Source organism: Chelonia mydas, chromosome 17 (genome assembly GCF_015237465.2).
Source record: "Chelonia mydas isolate rCheMyd1 chromosome 17, rCheMyd1.pri.v2, whole genome shotgun sequence".
Taxonomy (NCBI): Eukaryota; Metazoa; Chordata; order Testudines; family Cheloniidae; genus Chelonia; species Chelonia mydas.
The window spans coordinates 12,110,793-12,131,691 of NC_051257.2; the positions used below are offsets into that span (position 1 = coordinate 12,110,793).

The following is a 20,899-nucleotide window of genomic DNA, read 5'->3' on the forward strand; positions in this document are numbered from 1 at the left end:
CTGATAGGGTGACCAGATATCCCGCTTTTATAGGGACAGTTCCAATTTTTGGGTCTTTCTTATATAGGCTCCGATTACACCCCCACCCCTATCTAAATTGCCATGCCATATTTCTCCTCCTCCTAACAACAGATTTTGTAATACCTCAGAATATTACAGCTCTTTCAGGGATTGATTCTACTCTCAGAAAAGCCAACAGGAATTGACTCTAATGGGAATTGGGTGGGGGTGTAATCGGAGCCTATATAAGAAAGACCCAAAAGCCCAAAAGCCCACCCCGTCCCGATTTTCCACACTTGCTGTCTGGTCACCCTACCTACTGATCCCAACCATCACAATATTTGTACTGAGGCAAAGGGGAGGTTTGATGCCCACAGATTAAAGATTTACCTTTGTTCATACCAAAAAAGTTCTCCTGAAGTGGATTGAGGGTTATTAGGCAAAACAAAAAGCTAGCCCAAGAGTGATCTGGAAGGTTCTGGAAGTGTTATGCTCACGAAACTCAGGACTTGTCTCCACGGTGAGGCAGCGTGCTTAGGGAATAGTGCACTGGAGTGGGACTTGAGAAACCTGGGCTCTATTTCCAGCTCTGTCCCTGGCCTGCTGGGTGACCTTGCTGGGCCCCCCGTGTATGTAAAACAGGGATAATGATCTCCCTTTATGAAGTGGTTTGAGAGCTACTGGTAAATAGTGCTCTATGAGCACTAGGAGTTATTAGGAAATGCCACAGGTACCAACCATCTTTCCAATAGTGAGAAGCACCCTGTGTCTACATGCAAATTTTTCCCCATTGATAGTTCTCTGGACAGACAAGGGGAGAATGAATGAATCAAAGTGACCCCATTGGATTCAGACCTGTGGCCTGATGCAAGGTCCAAATGCTAATGGGAAACTGAAGTTGGAAACCAGGCCACAGGGCTCTTTCTGATTGGCTGAGATAACAATGGACATTGTCACATGGTCAGAGACCAATGAGCTGTACTAACAAAGGAGGATGTGGCTTGGAGGAGATACAGACACCATGGGGGATCGGTGAGGTGGAGGGTAACATTTCTAAACTACCTACTAGCGCCGAGCTGTAAGTAATCTTCCACGCTAGTAACAAAACAGCCTGAAGCCCACTCAGTGAGATTCATCGCGAGATTAGCCTGGAGTGTGTTAGATTATCTGCTTTTTATTTTATGATGCTCTGTCTACTTTCTCCTCCACACAAACTCACTTAAATTAGGGCTTATCTACAGCACAGCTAGAACCAAGTCTCCTGATTCCTAGTCCTGTGCCCATCCATTAGGATAAAATGTTACGGATGGAGGGAAATTTGCAGTGTGTTTATAAGCAAAATGTCATACAAGGTCAGTTTAACAGCCCGCGGATGCCAGGCTCCTTTTAAGACATTTGAGAAAATGCCCTAGGTGTGAAACATTCTACCAGTTTCCCATGCAGTGACAACTTGAAAACAGGTTTGGAGTTTTTTCCTTTGGTCAGCTTGCTTCATCTGTCAGGTCTTTGTCCTGAGTCAAATTAATATTGGGCATTTTCACATCATTTCAATTCCTGATGCACCTTCTCTTAGAGGACTGTATCCTGCACTCACATGGGTTCTGGTCTAAATAGGAGATGGGAAAGACCCATTAGATCAGGGCTGGGATCCTATAGTGCTGGCCACGCAAAGCCTGGATAGAGAAAAATAAGAGGAAAACAAGGGGGGGGGCGTTCTAACTCCACTGAATGCATCGGATGCAGTGAGCTGTAGCTCACGAAAGTTTATGCTCAAATAAATTTGTTAGTCTCTAAGGTGCCACAAGTCCTCCTTTTCTTTTTGCGAATACAGACTAACACGGCTGCTACTCTGAAATCTAACTCCCTCTTGTGGTCACCAGGAGGGCTGTCTGCCAAGGAATCCACTGAAGGCTATTCATGTTTTCTTTGTCCTCAGGAAAGGAATTCACAGTAACAGGCAGGAAGGGGGTGGAGGAACAGATCCCTGTGCTGTCCCCTGCGACAAGGAAGTTTGACTCTGCAGACTCGCCATCGGATCACAGGCAGCCTCAGGGCTGGAGCTGAGCAGGTGAAGAGCTCCCCCTCCCTCTAGAGGCTTTCACAGCCCCAGAGAAAAGTCTGCATGCAACTCGGCAAATTACTTATTGCAGTGGTTGTCAACCAGGGGTACGCATACCCCTGAGGGTACGCAGAGATCTTCCAGTGTGTACAGCAACTCATCTAGATATTTGCCTAGTTTTACAACAGGCTACAGAAAAAGCACTAGCGAAATCAGTACAAACTAAAATTTCATACAGGCAGTGACTTGTTTATACTGCTCTATAGACTATACACTGAAATGTAAGTGCAATATGTATATTCCAATGGATTTATTTTATAATTCTATGGTCAACATGAGAAAGTCAGCAATTTTTCAGTAACAGCGTGCTGTGTCACTTTTGTATTTTTAAGTCAGATTTTGTGAGCAAGTAGTTTTTAAATGAGGTGAAACTTGGGGGTACGCAAGACAAATCAGATTCCTGAAAGGGGTACAGTAGTCTGGAAAGATTGAGAGCCACTGCCTTATTGTATTCAAAGTAATTTGGGATACAGAGGAAGAAGGTGGAAACACCACCCCAAACACATAGCACCTGGAGACTAGGTTGGAGCTGAGTCTATTCCAGGACGGGGCTCACCCCAGCTCTTGGTAAACAGCAACCACCAAACACTGCCCCTCCCTACTCACACCACTCTTCCTGTTTCACAGATTTTGTTGGTAGAGCCGTAGTTTAGGGTTGGGTTAGTATTACAGGCAGTTTCAGTTTCATTTCTCTCCCTACAGGCTGAGCAAATAAATAATGAAAGAGAAAGAGGGGCACAGCCCGAGAGAAACCATGAAGGAGGAGAGCAAGTTCTGCAAGAACTGGTAAGAAATCCTTTATTTCCCCAGTGTGATATTTATATCTGAGGGTTGTAGAGGCGCTAGACCAGTGGTTCTCAACCTAGGGTACGCAGAGGTCTTCCAGGGGGTACATCAACTCATCTAGGTATCTGCCTAGTTTTACAACAGGCTACAGAAAAAGCACTAGCAGAGTCCGTACAAACTAAAATTTCTTACAGACAATGACTTGTTTATGCTGCTCTATATTCTATATACTGAAGTGAAAGGAAAATTATTTATATTCCAGTGGATTTATTTTATAATTCTATGGTAAAATGTGAAAGTCAGCAACTGTTCAGTAATAGTATGCTGTGCCAGTTTTTTATTTCTAGGTCAGATTTTGTAAGCAAGGAGTTTTTAAGTGAGGCGAAACTTGGGGGTACGGAAGACAAATCGGACTCCTGAAAAGGGTACAGTACTCTGGAAAGGTTGAGAGCCACTGCTCTAAAACAACGAGGAGTCCGGTGGCACCCTAAAGACTAAACAGATTTATTTGGGCATAGTCTGTTAGTCTTTAAGGTGCCACCGGACTCCTTGTTGGTTTTGTGGACACAGACTAACACGGCTACCCCTCAGATACTGTTCTAAAGAGCTCCCCTTAGTCTCTCTCAGTGAGGAGGAAGGCAGGGTCAGGGCCAGGGCAGGCTCTTGAAGCTCGCCAGCAGCAATGAGGTGGGAAGGGTTGTTATCTGCTTTGTGTTAAACTTTGCAAAAAAGCTGCCAAGAGTTTTTAAACTATTTTTTGTATTTTAAAAACACTTGTTTCCCTTTATCATGGGCAGATCCTCCCCCATTGGTTACTGTCCACATTCTGCTTCTATATGCAAACATCTAGGAACACAGGAAATGCCACAATGGGTCAGACCAGAGACTCATCTGTCTCTGGCAACAGCAAGTACCAACTGCTTCAAAAGAAGCTGAGGGAATTCCCGGATTATGGAATAACCGGCCTATAGGGAAAGTTAGTTTTCATGGAATCTGGAATAGGGATCTGTAGCAAGGTGCCTCCAAACCCTGCCAGTGCCTCAGTTTCCCCTCATGCCCAATGGTTCTGTCACCAAAACGACTTAACTCTCTGGCTGAGTCCCCAGAAGTTCCCCCATCCAGGCTAATCAGTCTCTTCATCCTCCCATTAATAGCATGGGTCACTAAGGTAGCCTAGGGTAGTGGTTCTCAACCAGGGGTATGCAGAGGTCTTCCAGGGGTACATCAACTCATCTAGATATTCACCTAGTTTTACAATAGGCTACAGAAAAAGCATTTAGCGAAGTCAGTACAAACTAAAATTTCATACAGACATCGACTTTATACTGCTCTATACACTGAAATGTAAGTACAATATTTATATTCCAATGGATTTATTTTATAATTATATGGTAAAAATAAGAAAGTCAGCAATTTTTCCATAATAGTGTGCTGTGACACTCTTGTATTTTTGTGTCTGATTTCTTAAGCAAGTAGTTTTTAAGTGAGGTGAAACTTGGGGGAATGCAAGACAAATCAGACTCCTAAGAACATAAGAACAGCCATAGTGGGTCAGACCAAAGGTCCATCTAGCCCAGTATCCTGTCTCCTGACAGTGGCCAATGCCAGGTGCCCCAGAGGGAATGAACAGAACAGGTAATCACCAAGGGATCCACCCCCTGTCTCCCATTCCCAGTTTCTGGCAAACAGGGGCTAGGGACATCATCCCTGCCCATCCTGGCTAAGAGCCATTGATGGACCTATTCTCCATGAACTTATCTAGTTCTTTTTTTAACCCTGTTACAGTCTCCCGAAAAGGATACAGTAATCTGAAAAGGTTGAGAGCCACTGGCCTATCGGGAATCCATACCTATCTTCCCAGCCTTGGGAAGCCTAAACAAATGACCATAATTGGGACCAAAAATCTATGGAGATGTACGTTGTCCTAGGTCCATTAAAGACCAAAGTTCTCCAAACCTGAGGACAGCTGGAATCCACCTCCAAACTTTGCAGCTCCCTACATGAATATAGGGCCCAATTCTCCTCTCGCATCAACTTCACCCCTTTGTGACTCAGTCGGAGTTATTCCTGATTCGCACATGTGTGAAAGGAGAATCAGACCCAGATATTTTGGGCCTAAATCCACTGACCCTGCCTGTCCCCTTTAAAGATGTTCATAGGAGAACAGTGCAATCTCAGCAACGGAGTCCAAGTGTCTCAGTCAAACAAGGCACAACTATAAATATTCATCTCTAATTTTCAGGGACAAGCCAGTTGAGTTAAAGGAGGTCCAGTAACATTCCTTTCCTTCCCCCTTCCATGCCACACAGTAAACGAGATGTGTCTGCTGCCAATTTCTCTCTCCATGAGGCCCACTGCGTGCGGTTTCTCGCTATCTGTCCAGAGTGTGATGAACCTATTGCTCTAAAGGAGATGGAGGAGCATCAGCAAGACGCACATAAGCAGGTGGGAGTTGCTCTATTTCCTGAAACAAGAGCTCCCAGTTATGAGCTATGTTTCATTTTAGCCTGGCCATGCTATTGGATGACAAATAGCAACGAACGTCTATAGCTGAAGAGCAGAAAATATCCTCTCCTCCCTGCTCACAGCTCCCATCCAGCCACATGGCACTTACATGCTCAAGCTGAGGGTCTGTGGCCTAGAACACATGGACCTGACTCCACTCTGTTACACCTAGTATATGCTGGTGGGACTCCACTGATTTCAATGCATAAAACTAGCATAGCAGAACTAGCATAGGAATCAGGTCTTACTGGAGCCATCTTCAGCAAGCATAAATCATCTTAATTCCACTGATGTCAACAGAGTGATGATATCTTACCCCAGTTGAGCATCTGTCCCTATATTGATGGGGCTATAGGCTCCTAACTTCCACTGAAATCAGTGAGAGTTAGGACCCTATATAAATGTGAGGCTCTTGTCCTTAGCATTGAACTTGGGGAACTTTCAGGCTCGGATGCCTGAATAAAGTGGCCAAATCCTGCATTTGAACAGCCAGATCAGAACTGTATTTTCCACTAAATCTTGCATAACATAGCTCAGTCCCTGCTGCAAAAACTACAATTTCCACTAGCTTTTCGTCAAACGGGATGAAAATAGAGACACCATCCTAGGCAATGAGCCTGAAGCAGAGTTGGCATGAGATGCCACCAGACATCTTTGAAGTGTTCCCCCATGATCTGTTTCGTATTTTCCCGTAAGCAACCTACTAAATCTTTTCCCCCTTCACTTTCAGGTCAGATGTAAACTGTGTCACCAAAGCATGCACAAATACCTACTGGAGAATCATGAGGTGAGTAGAGTGATGTATAATATCAGAATCCTATTCAGATGATCTCTGACAAATCACCTTGATATGCACTGAAGAGGAATGACTTCAGAATAAACATCTTGCCTGCTGAAATGTAGCAGCCCCTGAATCAGACAGCTTAAGCATGACAGTTGTTCCTTAGTTTAATTTAACAGAACATTTTACATTTAAATACACATGGTGAGCACTGTCCCTACCCTCTTCTTCCCACGTAGTTCTGCAGGGATTGGCTAGGAGAGTCTATCACCTCTGCACATCTCAGGGGGCCCACTGTTTTCATGGATAATGACACTTCTGCCCTGCAGCCCAAGCTCACATCTCTCACAATTCCAGGAAGGAGGATCTGAAAAGCGAGAGGCCATTCTAAGCATAGGGATGGCCTGCAAGAAGGCGCAATGCTGTGGTGGGAGAAGCAGACAGTGGGAATGGTTAGGAAGGAGATGTGGAAGGAGAGGAGGATGGAGAAGTTAGCGGGGACATTTTCAGAACCGGCAGCAATTTCTGCAGCCCAACATCCTTATGCTTTCGGCTTTGATTTACGGTTTGCAATAATTTCCTCTGCCCACATGCAGTCCAATGAATGTAATGAGCGATCACTGAAATGCACATTCTGTGAGCTGGAAATGCCCTTCAATAAGCTACAGAGGCACCTGGAGGCTTGCGGTAGTCGCACTGAGCTCTGTTGGGAGTGTAACAAATACATCATGTACAAGGACTTGGACAAGCACAAAGACGTTTGTCAGAATGGCAGTAAGCTATCAAGCAATGGTGAGACGCACTATCAACCCAGTGAGGAGTCTGCTCATCAAACCTCGATTCTCCCACCCTCAGGTATCCAAAATCCCTCATGATCTGCAACAGGGTCACGTCTCTCCAGCACCTGTTGCTTTGGAAATTCCCAGTTATCTGTAATTACTGTATTCACAATTCTCTATGAATCTTGATAATCCAGGTTGTTTTGTATAGTGTGAAATTCCCCACAAGGGGTTATTGTCTAACCAGCCACAGCTAAAGGGCCAAATTCTGCTCTGAAGATGTCAAGTGGAGTTGCTCTGCATGTATAGTGGCATAACTCAGAAACATTGGACCTTATTTTTGTCTGCAAGAGGCCCCTGGCAATGTAAAGGGGCCTTAGTGTAAATAAGAATCACACCATTGACTTTTCAGCTAGAGTGACATCTTAGGGCCTGATCAACCATTCCTTATTTCCCCCAAAATTCCTGTTGGCTTTAAGGGCAATTTGGGTGTGCAAGAACTGGAGGACAGTGTTCTCTCTCAGGCAGGGACCCCGATCCCATTAAACCAATCCAATTAAGTTGGCATAACAACCCTACTTCTACTGCAAACTGCCGAGAGTGACTAAACAAGCAGCTTTGCAAACACTAGCTAAAGCGCAACAAACTCACCCCCTTCCTGGGGATTGGCTTAATCCTCAAGTCCATGTTGCCGGCCTGTTACAGTGACCTTTAAAAGTAGCACATTTGAGATGGACTTTCTTCCTACTGAAGTGTCAACAGCCAGGCCCATTACTGAAGCGTTCGATAGCATCATGCTCCCTTGGGGCTGGGGACGGTTTTCTGTTGGGTAAGAGAAGAGGCCTGACCAGAGGGTGATAGGATAAGTGGGTGATCATTTGTGAACACTGTCCTTCCTCAGAATCATTGGTAGGCACCACAAAGAACAATGGGAGATAGAGAGCAAGAACGTACTCACTGGAAAATATACAATCCTTTGTGGGATAGCACTATGCAGAGATGGGCCTAAGGGGCAAAATGTGGATCCAGACTCAGATTTCAACCACTCCAAAGTTCAGCAGGGAGGGAAGGTCAGAACTTGAGTTAATTTAATAGGGGTCAACAGTGAAATCCAGGTCCATATCTGTCTTAGGCTCCGGTCCCTTGAAGTTCAGTGGTGTTTGGATCAGGTGCCTCTAGTACTAGTCAGCGTGACCCGAGTTTGAGGAGCCTGGGTACAGTATTTTACGGACTCGTGCCCGCTCTGCGTATTACCAATAGATCGCTTTCCCTTTTTCCTCTGAAGGTCTCAGTGACAATCTTTGTCTGCAGTGCAATAAGTGCTTCCCAGATGACCAGTACCTCCAACACCTGGTAAGTGGTTTGGGAGCTAAACCAGCAAAGAGTTTGGGCCTCATTCAAGTCAGGCCTTTTCTGTCGAAAGCCACATGTTGGATTCGGTAGGACAACGTGTTTTGGCTGCTCAGTTTGCACAGCCATTGCTATCCCACGTCCAGCTAGCAACAGCTACACATGCCCTCGTGACCACGAGCTTGGCCGTTAGCACCAGTCTGTGTTTGGCAGCACTGCCTCCAGGGCTCGTAGCCTCTCACTGCTGATGCAGAATGCAAACAGCTGTGACATTACACGCCCCCTGCGTCCTTCTCACCCACTGCCTAGGAAGTGGCATATCGAGATAGACTGGTTAAAGCAGCCCTGAAGAACGTAGGCCCCAATTCTGTTGCCCCGAGGGGTCTTTCTGTTCTGAAAGGGCTGTCACTAACCTTTGAGCCAGTTTGATGGTGCCTTTGCTGCAGAAGCTCCTAATGAGAGCTTCACTCCCCATTGGAGCATCTACTTGGACTCCATCCTCCTCGCTTTGTAAACCACCTGCAAACCCTGACTTCCCCACCCCAGAGGGGACTTTTAGTTGTAGTCTGCTTTGTAGAACCTCTCTCCCTCCCCAGTATTTTTAAAGACCTCCATCTTTACTGGCATTTAGTCTCCCATTATCTCCTTCTGATGTTTTTAATTTTCTTATATTCAATTGCTGTGCAGACTATACCTTTTCCCAACACCATCAAGGCCACCCATCATTGGTTCACCATCTGGCTATTTCCTTTGTTCTCTCATGATTCTTTTTAACTGTCCTCCACAGAATGAGTGCAGCTCGCTCTCCAAACTCGCGGAGATTCTCGCCAGCCAGTCTGTTACAAAATCCCGCCCGCTCCCACCTCCCTCTCTGGTTACGTCTCCCCCCCACGAGAATGCAGCCGCGGCGTGGAAGGACGTTCGCCCAAAGAGGAAGGAAAAGGACTTTTCTGCCTCCAGGCCCTTGCTCAAGCCACTGAAGAACAAAAAGTCAGCAGGCCGCCCTGCTTTCACTGCCACACTGGATCCCGTACTGCCTAAGGCTCTCGAAGACCCAATGACTTACGATGTGTTGGTGACCTGTTCCCAGTGCAATATTCTTCTCCCAGGTCCGACTCTAAGGAAGCACGAGGTGAGAAATGCTACGTGCCCCCTGCACACTCTTGGGGGTGGAGGACAGCGAAGGGGTGCTGGGGACAGCCGGACTTTAGACAGCCTCAATCTAGAGACCAATGATACTTCAGCTGTCACACCTGCCTCTTCTATTATTCACTACTTATTGAGAGCTGGCAGCATGCGCTGCCCTGAACTGGGCATGGAGTAGACAACCTACCAGATTCCATTTTTGTTTACACTCATGACAATCCAGCAGAACTTCACTACTGTTTAAGCTGAAGGACTATGTTGGCTCTCAAGAACAAATGGGTATAAATTGGCCATGAATAAATTCAGGCTGGAAATTAGAAGAAGTTTTCTAACCATCACAGGAGTGAGGTCCCAGAACAGGCGTGCAGTAGAAAGGGCAAACCACCTAACTAGTTTTAAGATGGAGCTTTATAAGCTTACGAACGGGGTTATATGATGGGTTTGCCTGTGCTAGCAAGGGGCTGGGCTTGATGACCCTGGAGGGCTCTTCCAGTCCTATGTTCCGCTGACTTTAATGGAGTTACTCTGGATTGACACTGCCCGACTCTGCCCTCCACAACATCTATCTTCTGCCTGATTTGGGGGAAGTTACACCAATGTAAAGCTGGTGTAACAGTGGAGAATCAGCCCTTAGTATTTAGGGCCTAGTCCTGCAGCTGTGACTCATGGGTGCAGACTGGCATAGATCCATGGAAGTCAGTGGGGCTACGCCTACTTTAAATTAACTGAGAATCTGGTCTGGTAAATCACACTGGGCTTGACTCTCAGATACGCTAAGGGCCTTTCAGACTACTGACCGCGCAAAGGGCCTTAAAAGGGGTGCAAACAATCCCCAAAGGAAAGCCCCTGGGCAGAGCCAGTGTAGAGCTAGCATAAGGTTTCTGCACAGCCATGTTCCCATCCCCTGGTGTAGGAGGGGGATCTGTAGTGTGACCAGGCGCATGGCTATTGCCTGCTTCCCAGGGTTCATAAGGGGCCATGGACAAGCTCCTGCATAGCTCCAGAATACAGAGGTGGCAAAGATGGCTTAAAACCTCCTTTACTCTCCCTCCCATCCCTGCCTCAAATGCAGAAATGGAGGGTCAGATCCTGCAAGGTACTCGGCCTCTTCTTCCCTCTTCACTTCCCAATATGCTTCCAAATACATAAATACAGCATGATGAGCGTGATTAGGGTTGATTAGTGATTAGTGTGGATACATAAAGGACGCAGGGCTATGTTCTTTTGTGTTCACTGTCATTATTATTCATTTATTCAGACCAAATGTCTGCGTCTGGCTTCTTTGCAAAGTCTCAGGAGGAAACCAAAATGGAGTCCTGGAAAACAAGGTACTATAATATTTCTAAGAAATACAGTATAACTCAGTTAGAGCCATCCACAGTTACTAGGTGCTGGGTTAGTCGGGGCGATGGGGCATTTCCCATAGCAGGTGCCTCTGGAAATGTTAAAGATCAAAGCATCACAGGGCAGTTGGGTATTTCAGTGTGGATAGTGGTATGTTTTCCTAGACCGTCTCCATGTTTAGAGACTATGCTCTGATCTTCAAGGCCCCCATTCCCTAGTCAAGCTAACTCAGTAGGAATGCTTGAATTTGGCCCTAGCTGCATTGCAACTGCCCAAAGCTATACATTAAGGCAGAGGCAGAGAGACTAGAACTTGGGTGCTCCCAACATCTATTCTTATATGCTTGCCACTTGAATAAGCTGCCACAGGTCAATACTGAATTTTATAGCCACTCTCCAGTTGGAGACTTTAAAAAATACATATATCTGCATTTTCATACCAACTCAGTTACACACAGGAACTTAAAATCAGCTCCCTGCTGTCCTTTTATAAAGCATGAGGTCTTCAGCTGTCCTAGCAGACAGGATTTTAGGTACTCAAGATGCACGACAACACTGAGAACCAACCACAAGTTTCTAGTAATCACATCTTAATTAAGGGCTTGTGCACCCGCCCGTGTTATATGACTTTAATTATAGTGTTATAATAAAAACAGTGCAACTCCACTAGAATGGGCACAATTATGCCAGTCTAAAGGTGTTTATACTAGTAGAGGTTATTTCTGTATGCAAAGGGGCATAAGCTATAAGGCACCTTTATACCGGTATAATGGCATCCACACTAGGGGTTGCACCAGTGTAACTGTACTGATAAAACCATAATAATAATTCCCCTGACAGTTATACCAGTGCAAAAGCTGTGCACAGACCTGGCCTAAGTGATGTTAACTATAAGGACCTTTGGCCTAATCCTGCAGTCCTTACTCAGGACAATCTCCCATTGCTTTGTATAATATTTTCCATAGACAAAAATGCTACCTTCTACTTTTAGCCAGAACTATCATTGTTTTATATCAAGGGGAAAAAAACAAGAACAAAAATCAATGAAAGAGCATACAGTGTATGTCTCTCCTCAGACAGACTGCACCAACCTGGACACAAAATGGCTGCCTTTCTTTGTAGGCAGCATATTTACACATTGAAATATGCCGTACAACTAAAACAGAGAATGCACCAGAGTGTGAAATTAAAGGGAGTTTTGGCTGACTAGGAATATGGGATCATACCCTGAAATAATTACCCATCCATTACATAGTCTGTACTCACTTTCCTTATACTTTGGACTGTTCTAATGGACTCAGTCAAAATGGGTCAGGGGAGGTAGGGGCATAAATTCATGGGCTTACCGATTCATTGTTTAAAAAAAAAAAAAAAAAGACATTGGGTTTTGTTTGTTTTACAGAGGAGCCTTTCTAAGGCACTCCTGGAAGAAACTGGAACCAGAGATGCCCCACCAGACCCCAGGCTTCAGTTCAGCGCTAGTAACGGCATTCTAAACACATGGCTTTATACATAGCGAATAAAAGCGTCATGCTTCCTACACTAGACTGAGAACAAAGAACCATTCTCGGAAATTTATTCTGAACCAAATAGGCTCGTCGTCAAGCTCCACCAGAAAGGTCTGCACAGCTGTGCTCCGAGTGCCATCCTTTTGGGCATTAACATGTAGTCCTTCCTTAGGGACTCACTTGTTCTCTGTGCCCTGCCTGTCACAAGAGTGGAGGTTAAAGGTTGAATTCTCCTCTCAGCTATGCTGGTGCATCATGGCTGACGGTGCAGTAACGTGACAGAAGTACCTGGCCCACAGTGCTTACACTGAAGCCTTCAAGGTGTTGGCTTTGAACTTTGACCCTAACTTCCCATAGTGATCCATCCCACACCACTAGACAGGTTGTACTCAGGTCTGTTGGGCTCGTTCACAGCCCTTCTCCCCCAACCAAACATACACACACCTCACCACTGAGAGCAGCTTATGCATCATAGTGACTTATTGGGGAAAATATTTCTCCTCAAGGAATTCATAAGCACTGTAGATTTGCTGAGCATCTGCCATTCCCATTGACTTCAATGAGAGCTGTGGGCCTCACTGACTCATAGCGTGTGGCCCAGCACAGCAAAGGGCTAAATACTGGTCTCATTGAACTTTATGGGAGCTTAGTCATTGACTGCAGCCCACGCGGCTTAGCCCCCAAGGTTCTGAGCACCCTCATTGGCAGATGAGAGTCTTCAGCCCCTCATACGACTGAGCCCAAACTGCTTCCACATGAACTGATCGACGCAAATGGTGGAAAAGTTAAATCTCCAGAGCAAGTGGGGGTTGTATATTGAGGCAGATGTTGAACTCTAGTTGAGTGGGAACAAATAAAAATGTTAACTGTGAATAAATAAGGTTATTTCATTGGTACCGTGTTTTCCCTGCACTGAAGCACTCCTAGCTGTATGTGATCCTATCCACTGGTTGCTGGAAGCGGCGTGTATCAGACAAGTGACCTTGTTTGCTAAGTGCGTTCTCACCCAGTTCATCTGAATCCATTTGAAAACGAATGTTGATTTACATTATCTGAAGAAGCCACGCTGCCAAGCCACTAGTACGTAACTGGATACCCTTTGCTTTGCGTCTCTGATACCTGGATGTTTTACTGATGAGAGCGTCAATGAACCAAATTTGACTATCGAAATGAGACCTACAAGATAGCTCTAAGCAGGACAGGATTTTCCAATGCTGCCAGCACTAGCCTCGCTCATTGCTTCCACTGAAGTCAATAGCTGACTTGTAAAGATGTCCACTGGTTTTGACAAGCCCATCCTAAATATCTGCTGAACAATTCTACGTTATGGAATATAGATAGCTACACAATTGCTTTTTTGGGAGAGCGGGTGTGTAGCTGGGGTATAAGGGCTAACTCACACTCCGTAGCAGTTTCTTATGTTAATTTTACATTCAGTGTTTTACAGATGTGCATAGGATAATAAATTTAGTATCCCAAGACATAGAAGTCATTGTAATGTGCAAAAAGCCATAAGATTGTAATGTCTCTGAAGCAAAGTGTGTTTAGTGTCTGTGCAGAGCCCTACCACGATGGGGCCCTGATCCTTGACTGGGGTTCGTTCCTCAGTGCTACTCCAATAAACTTTTATTATAATAGAAAGATCTGTTAGATTAGTCTCTTCATTTTTTGTCTGCACAGCACACTGAGGCCTAGATCTGGAGTCTTTGGGTCCCAGACTTTTATTTGCAGTAAATGAATTATAATTGGGCCTGTTTCAAACACTTTGAACTAAAAACAGCTTCAATTTTTTCCCCACAGAAATACTGTTCTAACCAGCACTAGTCATGAGAATCCCCTCCCTCCTTTGAAAGGGAGAGCTGGGGTGCTACAATACAGCACAGTAACTACAGCTCATGTTTCAGACTTGGGGGCGGGGGAAGTCACATTCCTTGGCTGATCGTGGTAATCATGTTAAACTCCACATCACCAGAAATAATAAATGTAGTTTAACATAGCAGATTGATTATTGGGGAGGGGGGGGCCGCACGGGGGGCAAGGAGAAGGGGGTAAAGTGAATGAACAATAATGTTTTAAATGCCATTGGAACAAAGTTTTCCACTCCCACAGGCCTCTTATTAATTCCCCAAGAGTCCAGAACTAAGTATGCTGTCATTCTGCGCACACACACACACACACCCCCAACAACCCCCCTTATGTCAATGGAGTTGTACAGGTTTTAACAGAGAAGCATTCAGCCCCCTGCAAACAAGGGCTGATGGGAACGAATTGAGGTTTAACTCCACTGCCTTCATGGGGTGTTGGCTCTGCTCATAGCAGGGATGAATTTGACTCACAACAGTTCAATATGGACTGAATCCACCAAAGAGATGAGACTCCAAAAAAGCCTGCTTGCTTAGCCCTGGGAAGCAGATAGAGACATAGCTGCAGGGGGCCTGGATTAGATAAAGGCAGAATCATTAAAGGCTAGTTTGGTAGCTAGGCTCCTAGTCTAGGAAGTGGGAGAGCTAGGTTCAAATCCCTGCTCTACCACAGATGTCTTGTGAGAGCTCAGGCAAGTCACCTAGTCTCTCTAGGCCTCAATTTACCACCTGTAAAAGGGGCATAACATCAACATTTCTGCAGCCCATTGGCCTGACACCCTTCCCAGAGTCTGGAATAGGCCCTCTTGCTCACTTCATTATTCAAACACAAAACTCACCCAACAAAGCTAGTCCCTTGGCCAAAGCAGACAACAAAGGCCTCACCTTCTGTTCCGAGACCTACCCCAGAAGCCTGTTTGCTTTCTGTAGTTTTCTTCTCAGTGAGCCCCTTTCAGCCCTTCGGGATCACCTGATCCCTTCCCAGCTGGGTGTGATAATGGAACAGGGCTGGCGCCCCCTGGCCTTTAGAGGAGCAGGCCACCTTGTTACAACTACCCTAACTCGCAGGGGTATTGTGAGAATAACGACATCAATGACTGTGAAGTGCTCAGATAACTACAGTAATGGAGAGCTGATAAGTATGATAACTAGATTGGCCCTGCCACCAACTGCTACATCTTCTGTATGGGCTAAATTTGATCTTCAGACACGTGTGCAATTCCTACTGAAGTCTAAGGACAGAATTGGATTCTCTTGCTAACAGCCCTCTCTGTTTAATAGCGGCCACTTGGGTGTAGTAACATAAGGACCGTCATCAAAAAACAAGAGAAGGAACTTGGGGTGTAAATCAGATCTGTATTTCAAACCCCGCCCCCCCCCCCCCCCCAAACTCTGGGATACACTTCTCTGAGCACAGGCTTTGGCTCAGGCCCATCAGAGTTAAAAGCAAGGTTGTAGAACCCTGGTGCACTCATGCTTTAACTTCTCTGGCATGTATGTCACATGTAAAACAAAACACTGTGGTACAACAATTAAACTAAATGGGCTGGGGTTGAATGGAGCAGCCAGCTTGTGCTCCAAAAACTAAGCATTTGTGTAAATATAAATATATATCCCTTGTTGTTACAAAGAGAATTTTCAAAAGTTGTACTCACAAACAGTGACAAGTCTGCCTGAGTATGTGGACAGCCTGCAGCCGTAGTGCAGGGAGCTGGGAGCTACTCTCATTCTTCTCAATTGGGGGTTAAACCTGAAGTTAAGATTGACCGTTCAAATGGCAGCCTTGTTTACTTCACAGCTAATCAAAGCATGTAGGGATGATCATATTAGGAAAATCTGAACAGTATACTGTGAGTAGCATCTTATACTGGTGTCACAAATGGGTGGGGCTCAATTTGTGGGTGGAGTTTGAGAGAGTACAGCTTTCTTTCCAACTTCACTGCCGTAGGGACGAAAGTGATTTTAGCTACTTAACTTAAAGCTTGAGTGCGGTGGAGCTATTTTGTTTAAAGATAAATTCACTCTCCGGTGACTGCAAAAATAGTGACAATCCACCAGCTTCAGATGCATCTGATCCGTAACACGTTAAATAAGTGAGAAAGTATAGCCTAACATCTTCCTCAAGCAGATCAAAACCCAATGTCAGAAAACTGAGCAAATACTTGCAGATTATTCCATGCACTTGTATTGCATTGAGTGGTCTATAAAAGGATGGAAGCATTATCTTGTCATAAGTGGAAACCAACTTGCATTGCATGCATGAGGTTTGGGGCCCCTAGGTTAAAAGCTGGAGCAAGCACCACTTTCTTCCCTTGCAGTTTGCGGCTCAGCTTCCAGACGCATCACCTGGTTTCATAGGGGGAAGGGGAGGATGTACTGCAGCAGCCCCCAAGATTCCTTGTATGCTGTTTGCACTGAGCTCCCAAGCAATGCATCTTTCTCTCCTTCCTGCCTTCACATCAAGGACACTGTTCAACTGACTTCCTCCCCATTTTGGATAAAGCCAGGCTGGGCCTGCGACATCACAGAAGCTATGTGCTGTTCCCTCATAATGGCTGAGTGCAGGCACATGACATGTCTCAGTGCTCACTGAGCCCTGCCAGGACAAGCTCAGAGAGGGAAGGGTGCTGGGGTATGAATGCCTTCCCACCAGTCCAGCATGGAAATCAGAACCGGTAACTAACTCCTCTTGCATGACATGCCTTGTTCATCTAATTTTATAACCCTCCATCAGGTTTCCTGACTCCCTACCTGTGCCCTATCCATTGGACCACACTGGACTCCTAAAATGGACTGAATAATTGGATCACTCCATTGGCTGAACAGCTTAATGTTTATTCCCCTAACTCCCTGGATGTGATGTTTCACTAGACCAATTTTCAAAGTTTTTTGGAAAGCTTCAGCAGGTCTTTACAGTACCTCCCAAAATAGGCTGTGATGTTACCCCAGAAGAGCAGCTGAAATCAGCAGGTTTAGCTGGTTCATCTCAGGCAGTGCAGTTAATCTGTGCAGTACAAAGGAAAGCAACTTTTTGTACAGTACCAAGAACACTGAGTTGAGGCTGCTCAAGAAATAACTGATCATGCAGAAAAGCCATCTTCAATTACATTGGTGTTTTCCAGGAGCTTCTGGAGTCTGCATAGATAGAAAATTTAACAAATTGATCTGGAACTTCTATATCATTTTACCATCGAAGGTTTAAGCATTATTGGAGGCCAAGGAACTGAAACAGTACCTTTTGCTGTTACATAATTTTACAATTGCCCCTTTGGCCTCAGCAGTGAACCAACACTTGGAGCTTTGTAGGATTGTTTCCGCTGAGAAGAGAAATTGATTATATGAGTCAGGTATTTCTTTGTTGCAATCCTGTTAACTTACAGAGAATGTACATAAAGTCCTGTCTCCCTAAACAAAGTAGAAACAAACGGCAGGCAATTTCCTTGCTCAGAAATTTCCAGGACTGCCACTCCAGCAAGTTCTTTGCCCAGAAGCTCTGTCTCTCTGTTTCTCTTCAGGCCTTGTCTACGCTGGAGAAAACGAGGTATATTCCTAACATGAATTAGCTAACTTGAAGTAAATCCTAGTGAAGACGAGGCAGTTGTAGTTGTCACACAAGTGAGCAGGTAGTTTTTCACTTGACCTGCTAACTTGCGTGAAAACTACAAACTGCCTTGTCTTCCCCTGGAACTTACTTTAGTTAACTCAAGCTAACACACCTTTTTTCCTAATGAACACTCAACCTCAGGGTTGCACTCACAACGGCTTCTCTGGCTTTCTGCTGGTTTCCTTTAATACATGTACATACTTGTGTACCCACACCTTGCAAAACAATACCCTAGCCCCTTGCATTGGCAATCAAGTAAGCCTTTCAACCCACATGATTTTAGCTCTGCTTAGTCCTCATGCCTTTTATTTTCTCCAGCTATCACTACATAAAGGGGATTGATTGTTCCTTCCATAGAGCTTGAAAGAAGGGTGCTTAGCACACACATTGCTTTAACCTGGTCTGCCACTGTTTTTGGATCACAGACCCACTTGAAGGCAGCCATTAGCATCTTTCAGCATAACAGTATTATGCTTATTTTCTCTTTTGCTTCTCTTTTGGTTAGATCACAGTTTAGACCCAAGAGCTCATGTGGTCACCGGCGTTCGGATGTAAAGAGGCAGGATTTTTGCTATTCACTTGGAACGTTCTTGTTCTAGCAAACAAACTACCCACAGCCTTCCTGATCCAGAAACCATCTAGGTTTGATTCTGCACCCAACAGGAACTGACTGTCTCCTTCATGGAGGATGACAGTGAACCAGAGCAGAGTTGCTGGGCCTATTTGCCTGACGTCTGCCTGAGCAACATGTTCTGGTGGCTAGATGACAGGGACAGATCTCGGGCTGCTTTAGTCTGTAAAAAATGGAATCAAGCCATGTACTCAGGCTCTCTCTGGAGAACCAGAACAATCACCTTCAGTGGGCGGCCATCCAGGTCAAACACATCCGAGTTTGAATCTGCTCTGTGGTACGTCAAGAGATTCGGCAAGTACTTGGAACACCTAGAGATCAAGTTTCTGAATCCTTACAATGCTGTTTTGACCCGAAAATTTCAAGTGACTATGAGGGGGCTTCTCTCGCGCTTGGGCAAATGTAACAGCCGTCTGGTATCCCTGACTATTCAGCACCTGGAGTTGGACCGATTGGTCTGGAAAAATGGGATCAGGACTCAGTTTATCAAGAACGTAAGTACTTTCCTGAAAAGAATGAGCAAGCACCTTGATTATCTCAACCTGAAAGGAGCAAGAGTGACGCTGGAAGAAGGCTGTGAGCTTTTGAGCTCTTTGAGCTACTTGAAAAACAAAAGTTTTGCCTCTGAAATCAACATAGAAGATTTCTTCAGCCACCATCTTTCCATCTACAGCAGCCCCTTGTTCCACCAGACTATGTCCACGTTCCGCAACCTGGTCATCCTGACTCTCAATTACAACTGCATCTCCGATGAATTGCTGGAAATCCTGTGCGAGCACAACGCCCATTCTCTCTGGACTATAAACATCAAGTGCCACATCCATGACCCTCACGGGCAGGTGGTTTGGGGGATGTCCTGGGCCAACCTAGCCAAGAGAGCACCCAAACTGAAAGTGAACTTCTTCTTTGAAAGAGTCATGAAGCACAACAGTCTAGCCAGGATACTCTTAGTGGAGATCCCACTCAGGAGCATCAGTCTACGGAGCTGCTATTTCAGTGACCCGGACTGGTCGATGAGGCCGACCCTCACCTATCTCTTACCAGCCTACAAGCACATTCTGCAGGTATGGTGGGAACAGCAACGTTTTACTGTTTTGTCACTAATCTAACCAGGTGGCCGTGTGGGCATTGTACCAAACTGTCGGTGTAAAAGTGAAACCCTAACCCATGAGGTCATTAGAGCTCCACAAGGCAGTTTTCACAAGAGATGAGTCCCATACATAACTGCCCTGCCCATTGGTATAGACATTGACACTGTTATTTATTTTCAAGAAATTAACGCTAGAGTTCAACAATGACCATGAATTGCTGGATGAGGAGCTGCTGCAGCTCGTGTTATCGTGCGAGAGGCTGTTCTTCCTCAAAGTCTGGGCCTTCCTCAGTGTGGCATTTGTGGAGAGGCTGCTGCAAAATCGGGCAGAGGGGAAATGTGTCTTGTGTACCATGAAGGTAAAAATCTCTTTCCAAACCTCCCACCCTCCACCCCGTCGAAATGTAGTTTACGAACATACTAATGCAGCCGTGCCTCTGAATGTGGTTTGAAAGTTACCATTAATATGCAGGGAAAGGGGTTGTGAGGAAGTGTAAGAATCCTGTGTGTATTCCCAAGGTCCACTTGCAGAGATGGGTCTCCCATGTCCTGACGAGCCCCACAGAGAATGCTCAGAAACGGCACGATAAGGTGACAACCCCGGTGTCACCTCTTCCAGAATCCCATGCTCGGGAGCCCCTATAAAGAAGGTCCTTATTCAAGAAAACATTTAAACATGTGGTTAAGTCCTATTGACTTCAGTGAGACTTAAACATGTGCTTATATTCTGTCCTGAATAGGGATGCTCTCCTGAATCATGGGCAGGGACAGCTGCAGCCAGGGAAAACCATCCTGCCAGGGAGATAGCAGAACCCCAGAGCCCTGAGCTTCCAGCAGAGACCCCAAGAGCTGATCCTGGGGATCAAGGGGTTCTGGGGACAGAGTATGAGGCACTCGTTTTCCCAGCTATTCTGCTATTGAAATCCCCAAAGGTGGGGAAGTCAAGGTTTTCATTCAGTCTGTAATAACGCAAGTTCTCACTGATGGCCCTAGGAATCTTGTCTGAGCAAAAACTGAGTAAGGACTTCAGGATCTGACCACATTTACTAGCTGGCTGGCTTATCTAGCAGTCTCAACAGCCACCTGGGCTTCTCCCCATTACGAGCTTAACTGCAGTGGCAGCTTTGTGTGTCTATGATCCATCCACGCAGGTGAGGATTTACACAACCAGGCATGAGACCAGCGAAGAGGACCGACTGCTGCGAGACATTTACAAGAAGTTCAGAAACCTGATCGACTCAGAGCTTAATTATTTTGTCATCGCCTACCCAATGGTGTGAGCAGTGTGTGATGAGCCAGGAGTTAAAATAAAAACCAGTCACATTAGGAAATGTCTGATCTGGTCCTCTGAGGAAGTCTGTGGGGAGACTAATGGTATTAGCAATGTCCCTGAAA

The 20,899-nt window shown here is 45.5% G+C and overlaps 2 protein-coding genes across 5 annotated transcripts; both read left to right on the forward strand.

The window, feature by feature from the left end:
- The first annotated feature begins 1,981 nt into the window (after positions 1–1,981).
- XAF1 (XIAP associated factor 1) lies at positions 1,982–13,958 on the forward strand. Of its 4 annotated transcripts, none has more exons than XM_043531228.1 (9): positions 1,982–2,068; positions 2,822–2,905; positions 5,215–5,350; positions 6,141–6,197; positions 6,788–7,046; positions 8,256–8,323; positions 9,108–9,452; positions 10,725–10,794; positions 12,212–13,958. In XM_043531228.1, the coding sequence occupies exons 2-9, from the start codon at positions 2,838–2,840 to the stop codon at positions 12,223–12,225; spliced, it is 1,017 nt and encodes a 338-aa protein (XP_043387163.1). In that variant the 5' UTR covers positions 1,982–2,068; positions 2,822–2,837; the 3' UTR covers positions 12,226–13,958. The 4 variants fall into 4 exon arrangements, with proteins under 4 accessions (XP_043387163.1, XP_027687398.1, XP_027687387.1 ...); XM_027831597.3 differs by having other exon boundaries at positions 2,028–2,340; XM_037880630.2 differs by lacking the exon at positions 1,982–2,068 and having other exon boundaries at positions 5,148–5,350.
- Positions 13,959–17,752: 3,794 nt separating this feature from the next.
- Positions 17,753–20,784, forward strand: LOC102933625 (F-box only protein 39). The gene is made up of 3 exons (XM_007054179.3): positions 17,753–19,478; positions 19,687–19,863; positions 20,656–20,784. The coding sequence occupies exons 1-3, from the start codon at positions 18,465–18,467 to the stop codon at positions 20,782–20,784; spliced, it is 1,320 nt and encodes a 439-aa protein (XP_007054241.1). The 5' UTR covers positions 17,753–18,464.
- Positions 20,785–20,899: the final 115 nt, after the last annotated feature.

What these genes read in the sequence shown, in the direction of transcription:
- LOC102933625 (XM_007054179.3), top strand. Translation starts at nt 18,465, where the DNA reads ATGGAGGATGACAGTGAACCAGAGCAGAGTTGCTGGGCCTATTTGCCT. An exon ending in CCTACAAGCACATTCTGCAG is followed by an intron (nt 19,479 to 19,686) that starts GTATGGTGGGAA and finishes TTTATTTTCAAG; the next exon opens with AAATTAACGCTAGAGTTCAA. An exon ending in GTGTCTTGTGTACCATGAAG is followed by an intron (nt 19,864 to 20,655) that starts GTAAAAATCTCT and finishes CCATCCACGCAG; the next exon opens with GTGAGGATTTACACAACCAG.
- XAF1 (XM_027831586.3), top strand. Translation starts at nt 2,838, where the DNA reads ATGAAAGAGAAAGAGGGGCACAGCCCGAGAGAAACCATGAAGGAGGAG. An exon ending in AGCAAGACGCACATAAGCAG is followed by an intron (nt 5,351 to 6,140) that starts GTGGGAGTTGCT and finishes CTTCACTTTCAG; the next exon opens with GTCAGATGTAAACTGTGTCA. An exon ending in ACCAGTACCTCCAACACCTG is followed by an intron (nt 8,324 to 9,107) that starts GTAAGTGGTTTG and finishes TGTCCTCCACAG; the next exon opens with AATGAGTGCAGCTCGCTCTC.